Below are 16,950 nucleotides of genomic sequence, written 5' to 3'. Positions count from 1 at the left end.
AGACACTTATTGCTCTGAGTTAGCATAGCTTGATTAGCGGCGCTATTCTTCAATAAAACAAATCGTCCGCTGTTGCTTCTGCTCACCAGCTTTCTACATGCTGGGGATTTAGCTATTCCTGTGAGAACGCCACAGAAAATGCATATGTCCTCTATATAGAGGTGCTGCTTGCTATACTGATTCGTGTGGATGACTGAAATGTGCTGAGTTATATGAATGACCCAACTGCTCGGTCTGCGGTTTTTGGATCTTTTTGGGTTAATTTTTTATGTGCTGGGTTGGAAATGGATTACAGAGAGAGAGAGAGAGAGAGAGAGAGAGAGAGAGAGAGAGAGAGAGAGAGAGAGAGAGAGAGAGAGAGAGAGAGGATAGAGACAGAGAGAGAGAGAGAGAGGACAGAGAGAGAGAAAGAGAGAGACAGAGAGAGAGAGAGAGAGAGAGAGAGAGATTGAGAAAGAACGAGAGATAATCTTTTTAGTTTCATTTATTTGTGGCAAACTTCTGGCTGAAGAAATGTTGTGTGTGCACGGCCACTTTGAACTTCCTGGTACTTTAGGGTCACTTTTGGAGTTGGTTTAGTTTGTTTCAAAGATTATTATTGATTTCCTTTTCATTTTGGTTTCATCCTCACGACTCTGTACTTGCTGCACTGCTGGCAAGCAGGATATTTGACTGGCCCGGACTATCTGACTGCTGCACTGCTGACAAGCAGGATATTTGACTGGTCTGGACTATCTGACTGCTGCACTGCTGGCAAGCAGGATATTTGACTGGCCCGGACTATCTGACTGCTGCACTGCTGACAAGCAGGATATTTGACTGGTCCGAACTATCTGACTGCTGCACTGCTGACAAGCAGGATATTTGACTGGTCCAGACTATCTGACTGCTGCACTGCTGACAAGCAGGATATTTGACTGGTCTGGACTATCTGACTGCTGCACTGCTGGCAAGCAGGATATTTGACTGGTCCGGACTATCTGACTGCTGCACTGCTGACAAGCAGGATATTTGACTGGTCTGGACTATCTGACTGCTGCACTGCTGGCAAGCAGGATATTTGACTGGCCCGGACTATCTGACTGCTGCACTGCTGACAAGCAGGATATTTGACTGGTCTGGACTATCTGACTGCTGCACTGCTGGCAAGCAGGATATTTGACTGGCCCGGACTATATGACTGCTGCACTGCTGACAAGCAGGATATTTGACTGGTCCGGACTATCTGACTGCTGCACTGCTGACAAGCAGGATATTTGACTGATCCGGGCTATCTGACTGCTGCACTGCTGACAAGCAGGATATTTGACTGGTCTGGACTATCTGACTGCTGCACTGCTGGGAAGCAGGATATTTGACTGGCCCGGACTATCTGACTGCTGCACTGCTGGCAAGCAGGATATTTGACTGGTCCGGACTATCTGACTGCTGCACTGCTGACAAGCAGGATATTTGACTGGTCCGGACTATCTGACTGCTGCACTGCTGCGAAGCAGGATATTTGACTGGCCCGGACTATCTGACTGCTGCACTGCTGGGAAGCAGGATATTTGACTGGTCCGGACTATCTGACTGCTGCACTGCTGGCAAGCAGGATATTTGACTGGCCCGGACTATCTGACTGCTGCACTGCTGACAAGCAGGATATTTGACTGGTCTGGACTATCTGACCGGACAGCAGGATATTTGACTGAACACATTGTAGGCAGTCTGAGGCAAACTGATAAAAGTTAGTGGGTGACTGCCTCCATCCCAACATGCTGTAGCTCTCTCACAGTTTGTCTTGTTCTCATCCTTCTCTCATATCCTGCATCCTCTCTCTCCCCTCATGTTGGTTAGTCTGCACAGATATCTCTCTCTCTCTCTCTCTATGTTGGTTAGCCTGCACAGATAGAGACCATTTGAGGCAGCTCTGAGGCTGATCACACTATCTGACCCTCTCAGGTCAGCCTCTGAGGCACTCAACACCTCTGTCCTTCACACAGTCTCTGTCAACACCTCTCTCATTCACACAGTCTCTGTCCTTCACACAGTCTCTGTCATCTTGGCAGCCTGTCTGTCTGCTCATGTCTCTTCCTCTACCTCTCCTCCTCAAAGCCATCTGACAGTTTCCAGTCCAGAACTGGCCACACCTCCTCTTTAAAGTCCCGTCCCTTTTAACTTGACTATGACCAGAGTGAGAAGGCAAACAAGAGCTCGCTGCTGAATAATGGATTACTCAACTATTTGAGATTCTCTCTATTTTCAAAGCAAAGAGAAGAAAGCAGGTTAAAGGGATAGTTGGGTTTGTTTGAAGTGGGGTCCTATGAGGTACTGGCATACAGTCAGTGTACTGGGTGAAGCACTCCGGAGTCTGGACGCATCGATATAGGAGATCTGTGCTCCAGCTCCAGAGCTGTCTGCTGAGTGTGAAGGCAGGCCATGAGCAAAAACGTAAAACAACATAAAGAATACATATAATGCTTCCATACTGCTCACCTGGCATAATCCAAGTCTCCACAAGCCCTGAGATGCCAAGTTGACTTGAACAGATGTCATTTACACCCTGTTTTTAGCTGAAATCTTCCCTGTAGCCAGGTGGTGCAGCAGCCTCGCTTCATCCACACCTGTCGCAGAGTCTGTACTCTCAGTCACTGTGAAGTTTATACGGTCACGTGACCAGAACAGGTGATCTTAGACCACTACTTATCAAAGCTTTATGAGTGCAGGTCCTGACTGCTAACGTTCAGAGGAGCAAGTCCACATGATGCTGACTCAGTGAGCAGGCTTTACAGCACATAAACAGCAGCAATAATCTGAGCAGTCAAGTCACGATCTGGTGGGTTTCATTTCCCTGGGTCATTATTACCACAAAGTACTGTATTTACTTAACATCATGTTTACATGATATATAACTCCAGCGGTGCAGTAAAAAGAGCAATCTAAATTCAGTATAAATTGGGCCTAAAAGCCAATAAATGCAATGGTGTTTTTTGCACCTTGTAAAGAGAAGTTCAGTACAGGCAATGGGTCTTCCTCTGGCAGCAGGAGGAATAATTTCACAGTGAAATGATGAAACTAATGGCCTTCTTAATGCTGTAAAACAGAAATCTGAATTAACTGGGATGAAGGCCTTGACCTTATTCACAAAGCCTCGCTCGTAAGTGGAGAAATAGATAGAGGTGGTGGAGAAGCTTGAGGAGAGGAGAGGGGAGGGATGTGAGACAGATGAGAGGGATGAGGGAATGGACTGATGAAGGTGAGAGAGGTGAGAAGTGGCAGATGGAGAGATGTCTGGAAACTGAGAGAACATGGTATCATGGTAGGCTCCACTTGTGGTTGGCTGATGGCTCCTGCTAAATCACCTCTCCTCAGCTGCTTGACAGACACAGTGGTGATGATACCGAGCTCAGTCACATGACATGATGAACCGAAGATAATTGAACCGCTGCTCTATCCCTAATAGCAAATACTTGTGGATTTTGTTGCCAAGCTGGACTGAATGAAGCTGAATTAGAAATCAGAAAGTGCATCACGGAGAATGAGTGAAGCTGAATTAGAAATCAGAAAGTGCATTACGGAGACTGAACGACACACACACACACACACACACACACACGCACACGCACACGCACAATTCTGCAGCTCAATTTCAATGTAGTCTCATTTGGTCTCAGTCCTCTGATTTACGACAAGCCCTCACCTGATGCTCTGTATCTGCAGTGTGTCTGGTCCTCACCTGATGCTCTGTATCTGCAGTGTGTCTGGTCCTCACCTGATGCTCTGTATCTGCAGTATGTCTGGTCCTCACCTGATGCTCTGTATCTGCAGTGTGTCTGGTCCTCACCTCATGCTCTGTATCTGCAGTGTGTCTGGTCCTCACCTGATGCTCTGTATCTGCAGTGTGTCTGGTCCTCACCTCATGCTCTGTATCTGCAGTGTGTCTGGTCCTCACCTGATGCTCTGTATCTGCAGTGTGTCTGGTCCTCACCTCATGCTCTGTATCTGCAGTGTGTCTGGTCCTCACCTGATGCTCTGTATCTGCAGTATGTCTGGTCCTCACCTCATGCTCTGTATCTGCAGTGTGTCTGGTCCTCACCTGATGCTCTGTATCTGCAGTGTGTCTGGTCCTCACCTGATGCTCTGTATCTGCAGTGTGTCTGGTCCTCACCTCATGCTCTGTATCTGCAGTGTGTCTGGTCCTCACCTGATGCTCTGTATCTGCAGTGTGTCTGGTCCTCACCTCATGCTCTGTATCTGCAGTGTGTCTGGTCCTCACCTCATGCTCTGTATCTGCAGTGTGTCTGGTCCTCACCTGATGCTCTGTATCTGCAGTATGTCTGGTCCTCACCTCATGCTCTGTATCTGCAGTGTGTCTGGTCCTCACCTGATGCTCTGTATCTGCATTGTGGCTGGTCCTCACCTGATGCACTGTGTCTGCAGTGTGTCTGGTCCTCACCTGATGCTCTGTATCTGCAGTGTGTCTGGTCCTCACCTGATGCTCTGTATCTGCAGTGTGTCTGGTCCTCACCTGATGCTCTGTATCTGCAGTATGTCTGGTCCTCACCTGATGCTCTGTATCTGCAGTGTGTCTGGTCCTCACCTGATGCTCTGTATCTGCAGTGTGTCTAGTCCTCATCTGATGCTCTGTATCTGCAGTATGTCTGGTCCTCACCTGATGCTCTGTATCTGCAGTGTGTCTGGTCCTCATCTGATGCTCTGTATCTGCAGTGTGTCTGGTCCTCACCTGATGCTCTGTATCTGCAGTGTGTCTGGTCCTCACCTGATGCTCTGTATCTGCAGTGTGTCTGGTCCTCACCTGATGCTCTGTATCTGCAGTGTGTCTGGGTCTGTGGCGTTGAGCGCGGCCACGAAGCTGCCCACCGAGAGGTTCTCCATCCGGGTGACGGCCTGGGGGTCCGGGAAGAAGACGGGGCCCTCGTTGATGTCCTGGACCGTGACTTGGACGGTGGCGGTGGAGCTGGGGCCGTAGCCCGCATCGGGAACCAGGGGGTCCTCGTTCTCCACCTGGATCAGCAGCGTGTGGAACGCCGTGGCCTCATAGTCCAGAGGCTGAACGCAGCCAAAGACATGTGGATGGTGGAAGTGGTGGTGCGAGGAGAAGAAACATCAAGAAACAAAAGAAACATCACTTTGAGCACCATGCAGAAATGATGCAGGGGGTAGAGAAAATAATGGAAACACCACATGAAAAGGAACTTTAACTTTGAAGTAACTAAATCACAATTACAAAGGCAGCTATGCTAGTGGTGTGCGTTAGCTTGAAAATTCACACTTTTGTATGCAAGTTTTCAAAGCAACACGAGGCTCTACATGACTGCGTACAGTACCAGCCAAGCAATATACAACCACTTGAAAGGCAAAGACTGCTGCCTCATGATTTCCCCATATGCATGCATATTGTTATTATTATGCTTTCACATACTGCTAAACAGATGCAACATGATAATCAGACCGAAACATCTTTCAAGCGTTATGAGAAGAAGACTTCCATCTCTATCATCCCTCAAAGAAGTGGCAGCTTTCCTTCTTGAAGATATCTCACTACACACACTTTTAATGGAGCAGTGAAGCTGTTCAGAAGGCAAAGGGTGCTAGTGGTTGTTCGGCATTTCCCTTATTTTCTTCACCCCCTGTATCTGAAAGCTTGGCTCATTACAGTTGTTACTCATTTAGTTTGGCCTCTTGCTTGTTTCCAAGCTACTGCTGCACTACCTTGTGTGCTGCAGTACCTTGTGTTGTGGCTTTTCTTATTTAAATGTCTTCTTTGTTCTTTCCTTGTTCTTTACACCCTACCCCCACCCCCCACCACACACACACATACACACTGCAGCAGTACCACAGCAAAATGGCTGAAGGAAATGAGAAACAGCTGTAGATCACCCTCTAGTTTACCTTGAGGACAGACAGCATGTCCTCTAGTTTACCTTGAGGACAGACAGCATGTCCTCTAGTTTACCTTGAGGACAGACATCATGTCCTCTAGTTTACCTTGAGGACAGACAGCATGTCCTCTAGTTTACCTTGAGGACAGACAGCATGTCCTCTAGTTTACCTTGAGGACAGACAGCATGCCCTCTAGTTTACCTTGAGGACAGACAGCATGCCCTCTAGTTTACCTTGAGGACAGACAGCATGCCCTCTAGTTTACCTTGAGGACAGACAGCATGTCCTCTAGTTTACCTTGAGGACAGACAGTATGCCCTCTAGTTGACCTTGAGGACAGACAGCATGCCCTCTAGTTTACCTTGAGGACAGACAGCATGCCCTCTAGTTTACCTTGAGGACAGACAGCATGTCCTCTAGTTTACCTTGAGGACAGACAGCATGCCCTCTAGTTTACCTTGAGGACAGACAGCATGCTCTCTAGTTTACCTTGAGGACAGACAGCATGTCCTCTAGTTTACCTTGAGGACAGACAGCATGCTCTCTAGTTTACCTTGAGGACAGACAGCATGTCCTCTAGTTTACCTTGAGGACAGACAGCAGGTCCTCTAGTTTACCTTGAGGACAGACAGCATGTCCTCTAGTTTACCTTGAGGACAGACAGCATGCCCTCGTTATTGTCGGGGTTGGTGTGGATCTCAAAGCTCTGGTTGGGGTCTCCGTTGATGATGGAGTAGATGGCCCTCCAGGCCCCCGTGGCCGGGTCGTCTCTGTCGTCCACGGTCAGGTTGACCACCACGCCCGTCGAGCCCTCGTCCACGTCCGCCGCGAACTGTCAGGGAGACAGAAGGAGAAGAAGACATCGCCGTCAGTGACCAAGAACAGCTTAGGACACCTGCTTCTCTAGAGGCTGTAATGGGGAAATACCAAGCAGCAACCACGGGCTTGGACTGATGAAGCCAATGCGGAAGTGCCAAAAACAGTTCAAATGGCCACTTGAGGCTGGCTCCAAAAGGGAGTGAATCCCCATTCATCCCCATGTTAAAATACCTGACTTTACAGCAGAAAGAAACATGTTTCAGAGCCTGGTTCAAAAAATGGTTTTGGTCTCTATAGCTAATTACACCTTTCATGCCAACTGTAAGGAGGGTGATTTTTTATACAGTAACTCATGTATTTAGAATCAAATAGACCATAGAAAAGACTATGTTTTGGGTGTGATTGACAGGTCATCTGTCCAGTGATCGCGCAGCTCCCCAATCATGGACCAATAGCAGGCGGGCAGCAGCTTTGCAGGACGCCCCTGGTCTCGCGTGAGCTGCGCTAGAACCAAAATGGCAGCGGCCAAAATGGCAAACTGGAGGCTTCAAAACGAGAGACCACAAACCAATGGGTCAGGTCTCTGTGGCACAGTCTAACATGTGCCCAGAAAACTACAGATGTTTCTCCCCATCATCTTTATGTTGGCAAAAATCATTATCATCATCATCAAAATCACTGATAATTAAAGAGTTTATGAAAATGGTAGTTGATGTCCGATGTTTAAGATAGGGGGCCCGGTACGAATAAACAGAATGCCCCGTTGGGTACTGTGTGTGTGTGTGCGTGTGTGTGTGTGTGTGTGTGTGTGTGTGTGTGTGTGTGTGTGTGTGTGTGTGCGCGTGCGTGCATGCACGTGCGTGTGCGTGCATGTGTGTGTGTTGCAGTATGTGTGTGTCGTATACGTGTGAAACAAACTCAAATAGTGAAACTGCCCCTTTGATGCACAGCAGTCCGAGCTGCAGTCTTGGCATCCAGCTTCATTTGCTGTGACTGATGTAGGTGGAGCCACGCACGCACACACACACACACACACACACACACACACACACACACACACACGTCACACACACACAGCGCGTGCTTGTGCCCTTGCTCCCATCTTGCCAGTGCTACTGAGAGATGAACAGAAGTGGCCGTGGATCAGACAGCAGCATCGTAACAAGCACACGCAAAGAGATGAAGTATGACAGCACATTTGTTCATGCTGAGGCTTCTGGGGATAAACAGAACACCTGGCAGACTGTCAAGGACTGAGACAGAAGACGCAGAGACGGGACAAAGACAGAAAAGACGAGGTCAAAGATCATAAAAAACATCTTAGTTAGAATTGGCTAAGTGGGTGGGCGGTGTTTGTCTGTCAGTCACGATTGACTATCGCCACACTTTGTTTCGTGTGGGACGAGCACAGGAGAGAGTCTGGTTCCCCTTGCTCTCACTCTGGATAGCCAGAGCCGGGGAGGGGGGTAACTTTACAACATCCACATAAAGTACCAAACAAACAAACAAAGTGAAAAACAATTTAACACAGAGGTTCAAATCATTCTATGGAATGTATAAAATAGTGTTTTTGTGTGTGTGTTTTTTGTCAAATGCTATCGGTTCCAGACCAGTACATTTATCCTCAGAAATTCACTCTAGTTTCTGTCATAGTCAAGTTTTCAAGCTTTTCCAATGGAGTCATGCATTGGTGTGATATTAGCCTGTGGGATGATTTTTCTTCTTCTTGCGAACAAGGGAAAAGGAAATCTCAAACCTGAAAGTCAGTGGTATTCCCTAAACTTTGGTTTGTTGTTAGGGGAGACTAGGATGTTAAAACGGTAGGCATCTGCTAGCCAAGGCAAAACAGCTGCTTCATCTTCTCAAAGAACAAAACATTTCCACAAAAACCTTGATCTGAACAGTGTCAAAACACTCAGGGAACCGTGGTTACCACATAACCCTACGATCTGAACAGTGTCAACAACAATCAGAGAACTACGGTTACCACATAACCCTACGATCTGAACACTGTCAACAACAATCAGAGAACTACGGTTACCACATAACCCTACGATCTGAACACTGTCAACAATCTGAGAACCGTGGTTACCACATAACCCTACGATCTGAACAGTGTCAACAACAATCTGAGAACCGCGGTTACCACATAACCCTACGATCTGAACAGTGTCAACAACAATCTGAGAACTGCGGTTACCACATAACCCTACGATCTGAACACTGTCAACAATCTGAGAACCGTGGTTACCACATAACCCTACGATCTGAACAGTGTCAACAACAATCTGAGAACCGCGGTTACCACATAACCGTACGATCTGAACACTGTCAACAATCTGAGAACCGTGGTTACCACATAACCCTACGATCTGAACAGTGTCAACAACAATCAGAGAACCGTGGTTACCACATAACCGTACGATCTGAACAGTGTCAAAAACACTCAGGGAACCGTGGTTACCACATAACCCTACGATCTGAACAGTGTCAACAACAATCAGAGAACCGCGGTTACCACATAACCGTACAATCTGAACAGTGTCAAAAACACTCAGAGAACCGCGGTTACCACATAACCGTACGATCTGAACAGTGTCAAAAACACTCAGAGAACCGCGGTTACCACATAACCGTACAATCTGAACAGTGTCAACAACACTCAGAGAACCGCGGTTATCACATAACCCTACGATCTGAACAGTGTCAACAATCTGAGAACCGTGGTTACCACATAACCGTACGATCTGAACAGTGTCAACAACAATCAGAGAACCGTGGTTACCACATAACCCTACGATCTGAACAGTGTCAAAAACACTCAGCGAACCGTGGTTACCACATAACCGTACGATCTGAACAGTGTCAAAAACACTCAGAGAACCGTGGTTACCACATAACCGTACGATCTGAACAGTGTCAAAAACACTCAGAGAACCGTGGTTACCACATAACCGTACGATCTGAACAGTGTCAAAAACACTCAGAGAACCGTGGTTACCACATAACCGTACAATCTGAACAGTGTCAACAACACTCAGGGAACCGTGGTTACCACATAACCCTACGATCTGAACAGTGTCAACAATCTGAGAACCGTGGTTACCACATAACCGTACGATCTGAACAGTGTCAACAACAATCAGAGAACCGTGGTTACCACATAACCCTACGATCTGAACAGTGTCAAAAACACTCAGCGAACCGTGGTTACCACATAACCGTACGATCTGAACAGTGTCAAAAACACTCAGAGAACCGTGGTTACCACATAACCGTACGATCTGAACAGTGTCAAAAACACTCAGAGAACCGTGGTTACCACATAACCGTACGATCTGAACAGTGTCAAAAACACTCAGAGAACCGTGGTTACCACATAACCGTACGATCTGAACAGTGTCAAAAACACTCAGGGAACCGTGGTTACCACATAACCCTACGATCTGAACAGTGTCAAAAACACTCAGAGAACCGCGGTTACCACATAACCGTACGATCTGAACAGTGTCAAAAACACTCAGAGAACCGCGGTTACCACATAACCCTACGATCTGAACAGTGTCAAAAACACTCAGAGAACCGCGGTTACCACATAACCCTACGATCTGAACAGTGTCAAAAACACTCAGAGAACCGCGGTTACCACATAACCCTACGATCTGAACAGTGTCAAAAACAATCAGTGCAGCTCTTCTCCACAGATGAGACTGAGTCTGGCAAAGGGCCCTGAAAGAGAGACGTGGACGTCTTGATAGACTATACACACATCTGTCAGCTTTACGGACTAACACTAAATGCTCTCTGTCTCATTAACACTATGTGCAAATTGCTTCCTCTTATACAGGCTTTTAATTTGTCTTGCAGTGCCAGCTGGCATTGTGTGCCTGTTACAAGCCAGTGACCAAGACCTTTTTTCTTCCAGCCTGACTGTTGTGTGTGCAGAGCAGTGGCCCAAACAACAAAGGAGAGAGAGAGAGAGAGAGAGAGAGAGAGAGAGAGAGAGAGAGAGAGAGAGAGAGACAGACAGAGATGAGTTGAAGTTGAAGTTGAACTGCTGTTTTACGTTTTGTTTTTTTGTGCATGAATGACATCACTGGTCCACAACTTAAGCTCAAATCAACTCTCAATAACTGCCAAACTAAATGAATGACTGCCAAACTGTTAACAGGTTTCGGATATGTGTGAGATCATGTGCAAAATATATCAGCATTGTTTTTCAGTGAAGTTCCCCTTTAAGTTTAAAAGTAAGAGGAACATTATGGCTCTTATGATGGAGCGACTGCTTTTCATCACTCTTTGTTTCATCCATCTTACTCAATAATAGGGCCGCAAATTAAAAAGATATTTTCATTGTCGATTAACCTGCTGATTATTTTCTCAATTAATCAATTTGTTGTTTCATAAAATGTCCGAAAATTGTGAAAAATCTCCATCAGTGTTTCCCAAAGCCCAAGATGACCCCAACAAATGTCTTGTTTTGTCCACAGAGACAACCAGAAGATATTCAGTTTACTGTCACAGAGGAGTAAAGAAACCAGAACATATTCACATAAGCTGGAATCAGAGAATTTCATATGCTTATCCTCCTACAGACAGGACACACACGCGCACACGCACGCGCACACACGCACACGCACACACACACACACACACACACACACACACACACACACACACACACAGAGCTGAATGGAGATAACGTTATTTCATTGCTGATGTCTGTCAGAATGTGTTATGAATGTAGATGGTGGCCGGGGCAACGCGCTGACAGGCAGCCAGGCAGACATGTTGAGCAGCTGTTAATTTGTCCTAATGGAAAGTACTTTGTGACACGTCCCCACTGCCCCCAAGATTGTCTCTGACAGGGAACACACACAGCGGCCCCCCATCACATTAAACCTCCGGAGACAGGATTATTTAATATTTTACCTACGAGTGCTATTTGCTGTGTTACCATCGCAGGAGGGGGGGCGCTGTGGAGGAGGCATTAATACTCTGGCTACTCTGGCACATTACATCACTCCTAGAGAAATTAAATTGTCAAATAGAAGTAATCTCACCCCGCTACCTTAAAATAAGAGAAAAAGGTTCTTTGGGAAATACAAAGTGAAACCGCACCGATTTCAAAATGATCTGATGCTTTTACCATAATCTTGATGGGCTTAAAAGTAGTCAAATTCACTGAGTGATGGAGTGATTTCTCGCTGCACTCGTCTACTAGCTGTGGGCTCCTCTGTAATGCTGAGAGGCTCAGGGAAAAGTCACATTTAGAAAGAAATCCTCTCCACTTCAACAGGAATCATGTACATTTTCAAGCAGCCATTTGTGTCTTTGCTTTATCTGCCGGGGAAAGCAGGTTAACTCAACAGAGCAGCTGCAGACAGACTGGAATCTGTAAAAGCTCCGTCTCCACAGGAGACTCACCACAGCCCTGCCACCATTGATTGATTGATTGAATACTTTATTGAAACAATGGCACGAGAAATACATCGTAAGACCAGATTCATTGAAACAAAAGGAATAAAACACAACAAAGCCCGAGGGCTTATTTCCATTGTGGTCCTTGACGTGAAGCAAATGGAGTGAGTGTATGTGTGCATGTATGAGCGCGTGTGTGCGCGAGGGACATTTAACACACTAAACATTACATGCGTTACACATATAAATAAATACAGAAAAAACCATCCATATGTATATAAATACATATAAATACATAATATACAAATACACGCGTACACACTTCCACCCCTGTACACGTACCTAAATACACACATAAATATACATGTAAAAAACAATACAACCTTTACACTTCTGCAATAATCATTTTGAATCAATTCTTGCAGAAAGGGCCAACCTTAGGGGCCGCTCTGTAGCCACTGCTTTAAGGTGGACTTATACGTGAGTTTGGACCTTAGATCTTTAATATTTTCGGGGAGACTATTCCACAGAATCGCTGCTGAGTATAAGAAAGTAAATTTACCTATTAAGGTTTTAAATTTAAAAGGAACAACGTTGTTTGAGCTTCCCCTGGTGGAGTGACTGTGCACCTCGCTAACCCTCAGGAAATAGCCAGAGAGGTACACAGGGGCTTTCAGGTTAATGATCCTGTGGACCATACACAGCTTGATATGAGAGACCCTCTCCTCCACTCTCAACCACCCGAGGCTGAGGAAGTGAGAGCGGAGGAGAGAGGCTCTGGGGTGTAGGCCCTGGACAACCCTCACCAGTTTATTTTGGGCCGTCTGAAGTCTGGTTTTAAGTTTGGCTGCAGTGGCTGTGAACCACGAGGAGCAGGCGTAGTCGAAATGGCATTGAATTAGAGCATTTGCCAGTATCAACAGCGTAGCACTGTTTATGACTGGGGAGATGCGAGCTAAAAATTTGGTCTTTTGATTGACCTTAGAGATAACTTTTAAAGCCATCTTTTCGCCTGAGAGCTTGTTGTCCAGGATACATCCCAAGTAGGTGATCTCCTCCTTTGAGGGTATGGACACGTCACCCACCATAATTGAAAATCCCGGGGATTTTTTAAGATTAAATTTGGACGCAAATAAAATTGACTCTGTTTTTCCTAAGTGGAGAGACAATCTGTTGTCCGAGAGCCAAACACCAACATTTGAAAGTTCCATGCTGAGCTTTTTTTCTACCTCCCCCTTGTCCGCGTCGGAGAACAGGAGGGCGGAGTCATCAGCGAACAGAAACAGAGGGCAGTTACAGGCAGATTTCATGTCATTTATGTACACCAAAAATAATAATGGACCTAAAATGCTCCCCTGGGGGACCCCGCAGCTAATGGGGAGGGGGCGGGACAGTGTCCCATTTATGTCTACCACCTGCCGTCTACTGTCCAGGTAAGACCACCCCCTAGCCACTCCCCCTACACACGCATCGAATCCCGACTCACTACGACCTTCCTATCCCTAGCTACAGCACATTTTCCTTAGCCCCGCCCCCTTCCTTGATGGAACAGACAGACACAGTAGCACAGTGACCTTGAATTTTGACCTTTGACCACCAAAATCTAATCAGTTCATCCTTGGGTCCAAGTGGACGTTTGAGCAAAATTTGAAGAAATTCCGTGAAGGCGTTCCTGAGATATCGCATTAACGAGCATCGGACGGACGGACGGATGGAGAGATGGACGGACAACCCAAAACCATGGGCTATCGCCGGCGGAGGCATAAAAAAGGTTGGTATTTAAAAAAAGGTTGGTATTTAACTTTGGTCAATTATGTGCATCGAGAACTTCTTTTATAAAAAGCTCAGTTAATTACTGGCTTCAATTTCTCACAGCACAGAATTAAAGTCTGCTGGTAAACGTGGTAATTATGCGCAGCCTATCTCAGTGAGTGGTCCCACCCTCCTGAACCATAAGGCAGCAGGAATAAATGGGCAATATAAAACCATTGTAGTTCATAAATTCTAAAAACAGCGCGACGCTCTGATGTGTGGAAATGTTCAAAATGCTGAACAATAACAAGAGAGCCTGCAGACTGTAGCTAAACTGTATAATATATTTGAACTTGACGGTCAACAGAATGTCACAACAATAAGACAATGGACCGTATCAAGGGGGAAACTAATTTAGTGAGGGAACCATGGTAAGCATGTGTCCTTTTGAACCCAGAGCTTGTTTGGACTTTGGAGACGTGCAGCTATCCTATCCTGTTCTTCTCATCACACTTCACACTGGAGGGACAATATAGGACTCTAGTTATTTCAAGTGGTCCTTAGAATTGTTCCTAGCGCTCCTCCAGTCCCTGTCTGAGAGACAAGGTCAAGAGGCATCACACTGATCACCACCTCTGACAATACTGGTGTTTGCTATTTAAAGCAGACATGCAGACAGATGGCACAGGTTGGGATGTATTCAGGGCTGCCATGACCAGTCTGGATGAAGATACTGATGCAGTCACATCCTCCTACATCTGTTTCTGTGAGGAGAGCTGCTTTTCCACCACGGTGAAATACAACAAGTGCTGGTTCACTGCCGAACTCCAGAAGCTCAGACTGGAAAGAAAGAGGAGGCGTTCAGAAACAAGAGACAAAGGGCAGTTTAAAGAGAGCAAAATACAGGTTTGATCAAGCAAAACGAGCTGCTCAACGCACCTATTCACAGCGTCTCCATCAGCACGTCTCGTCTCGGACAATGACTCAGCCTCCGTTTGGAAAGGATTGAGAGAGATCGATGACCCTCATCTAGAATTTAAAAAAGTATAATCTACTTCTAATGTAATTTTACCATATCGCAAAGGTCATGCAAAATACCTTTTTTATCACATATGTCTGGATGTCTAATATAATTTGTGTTAAATCGGCTGAAGGAGTGAAATAATAAGATGGTAAATGGCCTGCATTTATATAGCGCTTTTATCCAAAGCGCTTTACAATCAGTAGGTAGTCTACATTCACCCATTCATACACCGATGGCGGCAGGCTGCCACACAGGGTGCCTACACACCATCGGGAGCAAGGAGGATTAAGTGTCTTGCCCAAGGACACAGCGACAGCAGCTGGGAGGGAGCGGGGATCGAACCGCCAACCCTTGCGTCATTGGCCGACCCGCTCTACCTCCTGAGCTAAGAAGTGGAACAGAAAAGCTATAGCTCCCCCCCCCACCCCCTCCTCAAACGACACATCCACACATGAGCACGCACCCCCCCCCCCCGCCCCCTCACACACACATCCTTCATAGCACACCCACCACCTCAAATAACAACAAACCTGCACACACACAAACCTACGCGCGCACACACACACACACACACACACACACACACACACACACACACACACACACACACACACACACACACACACATCCTTCATAGCACACCCACCACCTCAAATAACATCAACAAACACACACACACGCACACTCATCCTTCATAGCACACCCACCACCTCAAATAACATCAACAAACACACACACACACACACACGCACACTCATCCTTCACACTGTAACACACCTGACGTACTGTGTACACAAATCCCGTCCCGTTCCTTCCATCTTTGCGATAGGTTTCTGGCCGTCACATGACTTGGGGGAAGCGGTGTGTGTATCTTGGAGCTCGCGAGCTCGCGATCATGCAAGATCAGCACAGCCTAATCCCCGACACCCGTTAGCCATCCCCCAAGACAGACGCAGCGCTGACAGGGCCCTGCTGGCCCGTGCCTGGCACTACACCCATCCCCGCTAACATCTTTATCAGCAGCACAGATGGACGGCGGGGTGAGCATATTCTCCCAGTCATCACTGAGGAGAGAGAGGGTGACAGGGGGAGAGAGAGAGAGAGGGAGAGGGGGGGAGAGAGAGGGTGACAGGGGGAGAGAGAGGGTGACAGGGGGAGAGAGAGGGTGACAGGGGGAGAGAGAGGGTGACAGGGGGAGAGAGAGAGGGAGAGCGGGGGGGGGAACAGCAATACAGACACAGGCACAGAGAAAGGGAGCAAAATTGAGCAAAGAGGGATCCATGGTCCAGATGTTGAAGTAAGCAGTGTAGGTTTGCAGGTCCAACCCTTCTCCTCCACCCCACTCTCCCCTCTCTCCCACACTGTGTGCATGTGTGCGTGTGCATGTGTATGCATGTGTGTGTGCGCGTCCATAGCGTTCCAAAGTCTCGCCAATGAGGAAGTGCATTTTCTATTCATATCCAGACGTTTCTTAAACTGCGTGCGTGTGCGTGAGGTGTTTCGCCAGCTTTTTGAACGGCTCTCTATGCCTGCGTCTCTGTCTCTGCCGAGCGTGGAGCCGGGGGAGTGGCCTATAGGCTGCAAGGCTACAGATCTCGTTCACCTACCCGCATCGCGTCCACATCCCGTGCTATGAACGAGATCTCGTTCACCTACCCGCATCGCGTCCACATCCCGTGCTATGAACGAGATCTCGTTCACCTACCCGCATCGCGTCCACGTCCCGTGCTATGAACGGACGGACGGACGGACAGACATACATGTTACTTATAGAAGCGTCTGAACTGCTTAAAAAATACAGAGCCTGACTGTCAGTCAGTTTGAGTGAGGGGAGTGATAAGAGCCATCATGGCCGTGTTATGAGGAGCTGGGGAAATAGGCCCAGTCAGACATGGTGTGGAATTAGCAGGGCCAGAGGGAAGAGAAGACATACCTGCCAACACACTGCTGATGTTGGCAGGAGTCTCCTTATTTTTACCTCTTTCTGCTGTGCTCCTGATTGGCCATTTATTTTCTTCCCCCCACCAAGCCTCCCCCGCCGCTTCTTT

The 16,950-nt window shown here is 47.1% G+C and overlaps 1 protein-coding gene across 1 annotated transcript in view; it reads right to left on the bottom strand.

The window, feature by feature from the left end:
- Window positions 1–16,950, bottom strand: part of LOC310792913 (cadherin-13-like) — a gene marked incomplete at both ends in the record, with an annotated part of 277,855 nt that overhangs the window by 23,403 nt on the left and 237,502 nt on the right. The window contains 2 exons of the mRNA XM_083654681.1: window positions 4,799–5,052; window positions 6,536–6,718. Coding sequence (XP_083510807.1) covers window positions 4,799–5,052; window positions 6,536–6,718 — 437 coding nt within the window. The remainder of the gene's footprint in view (window positions 1–4,798; window positions 5,053–6,535; window positions 6,719–16,950) is intronic.

Source organism: Poromitra crassiceps, assembly GCF_964638095.1.
Source record: "Poromitra crassiceps genome assembly, chromosome: 18".
NCBI lineage: Eukaryota > Metazoa > Chordata > Actinopteri > Beryciformes > Melamphaidae > Poromitra > Poromitra crassiceps.
Note: the sequence above shows the minus strand (reverse complement) of the source record. Positions and strands in the feature narration are given on the sequence as shown.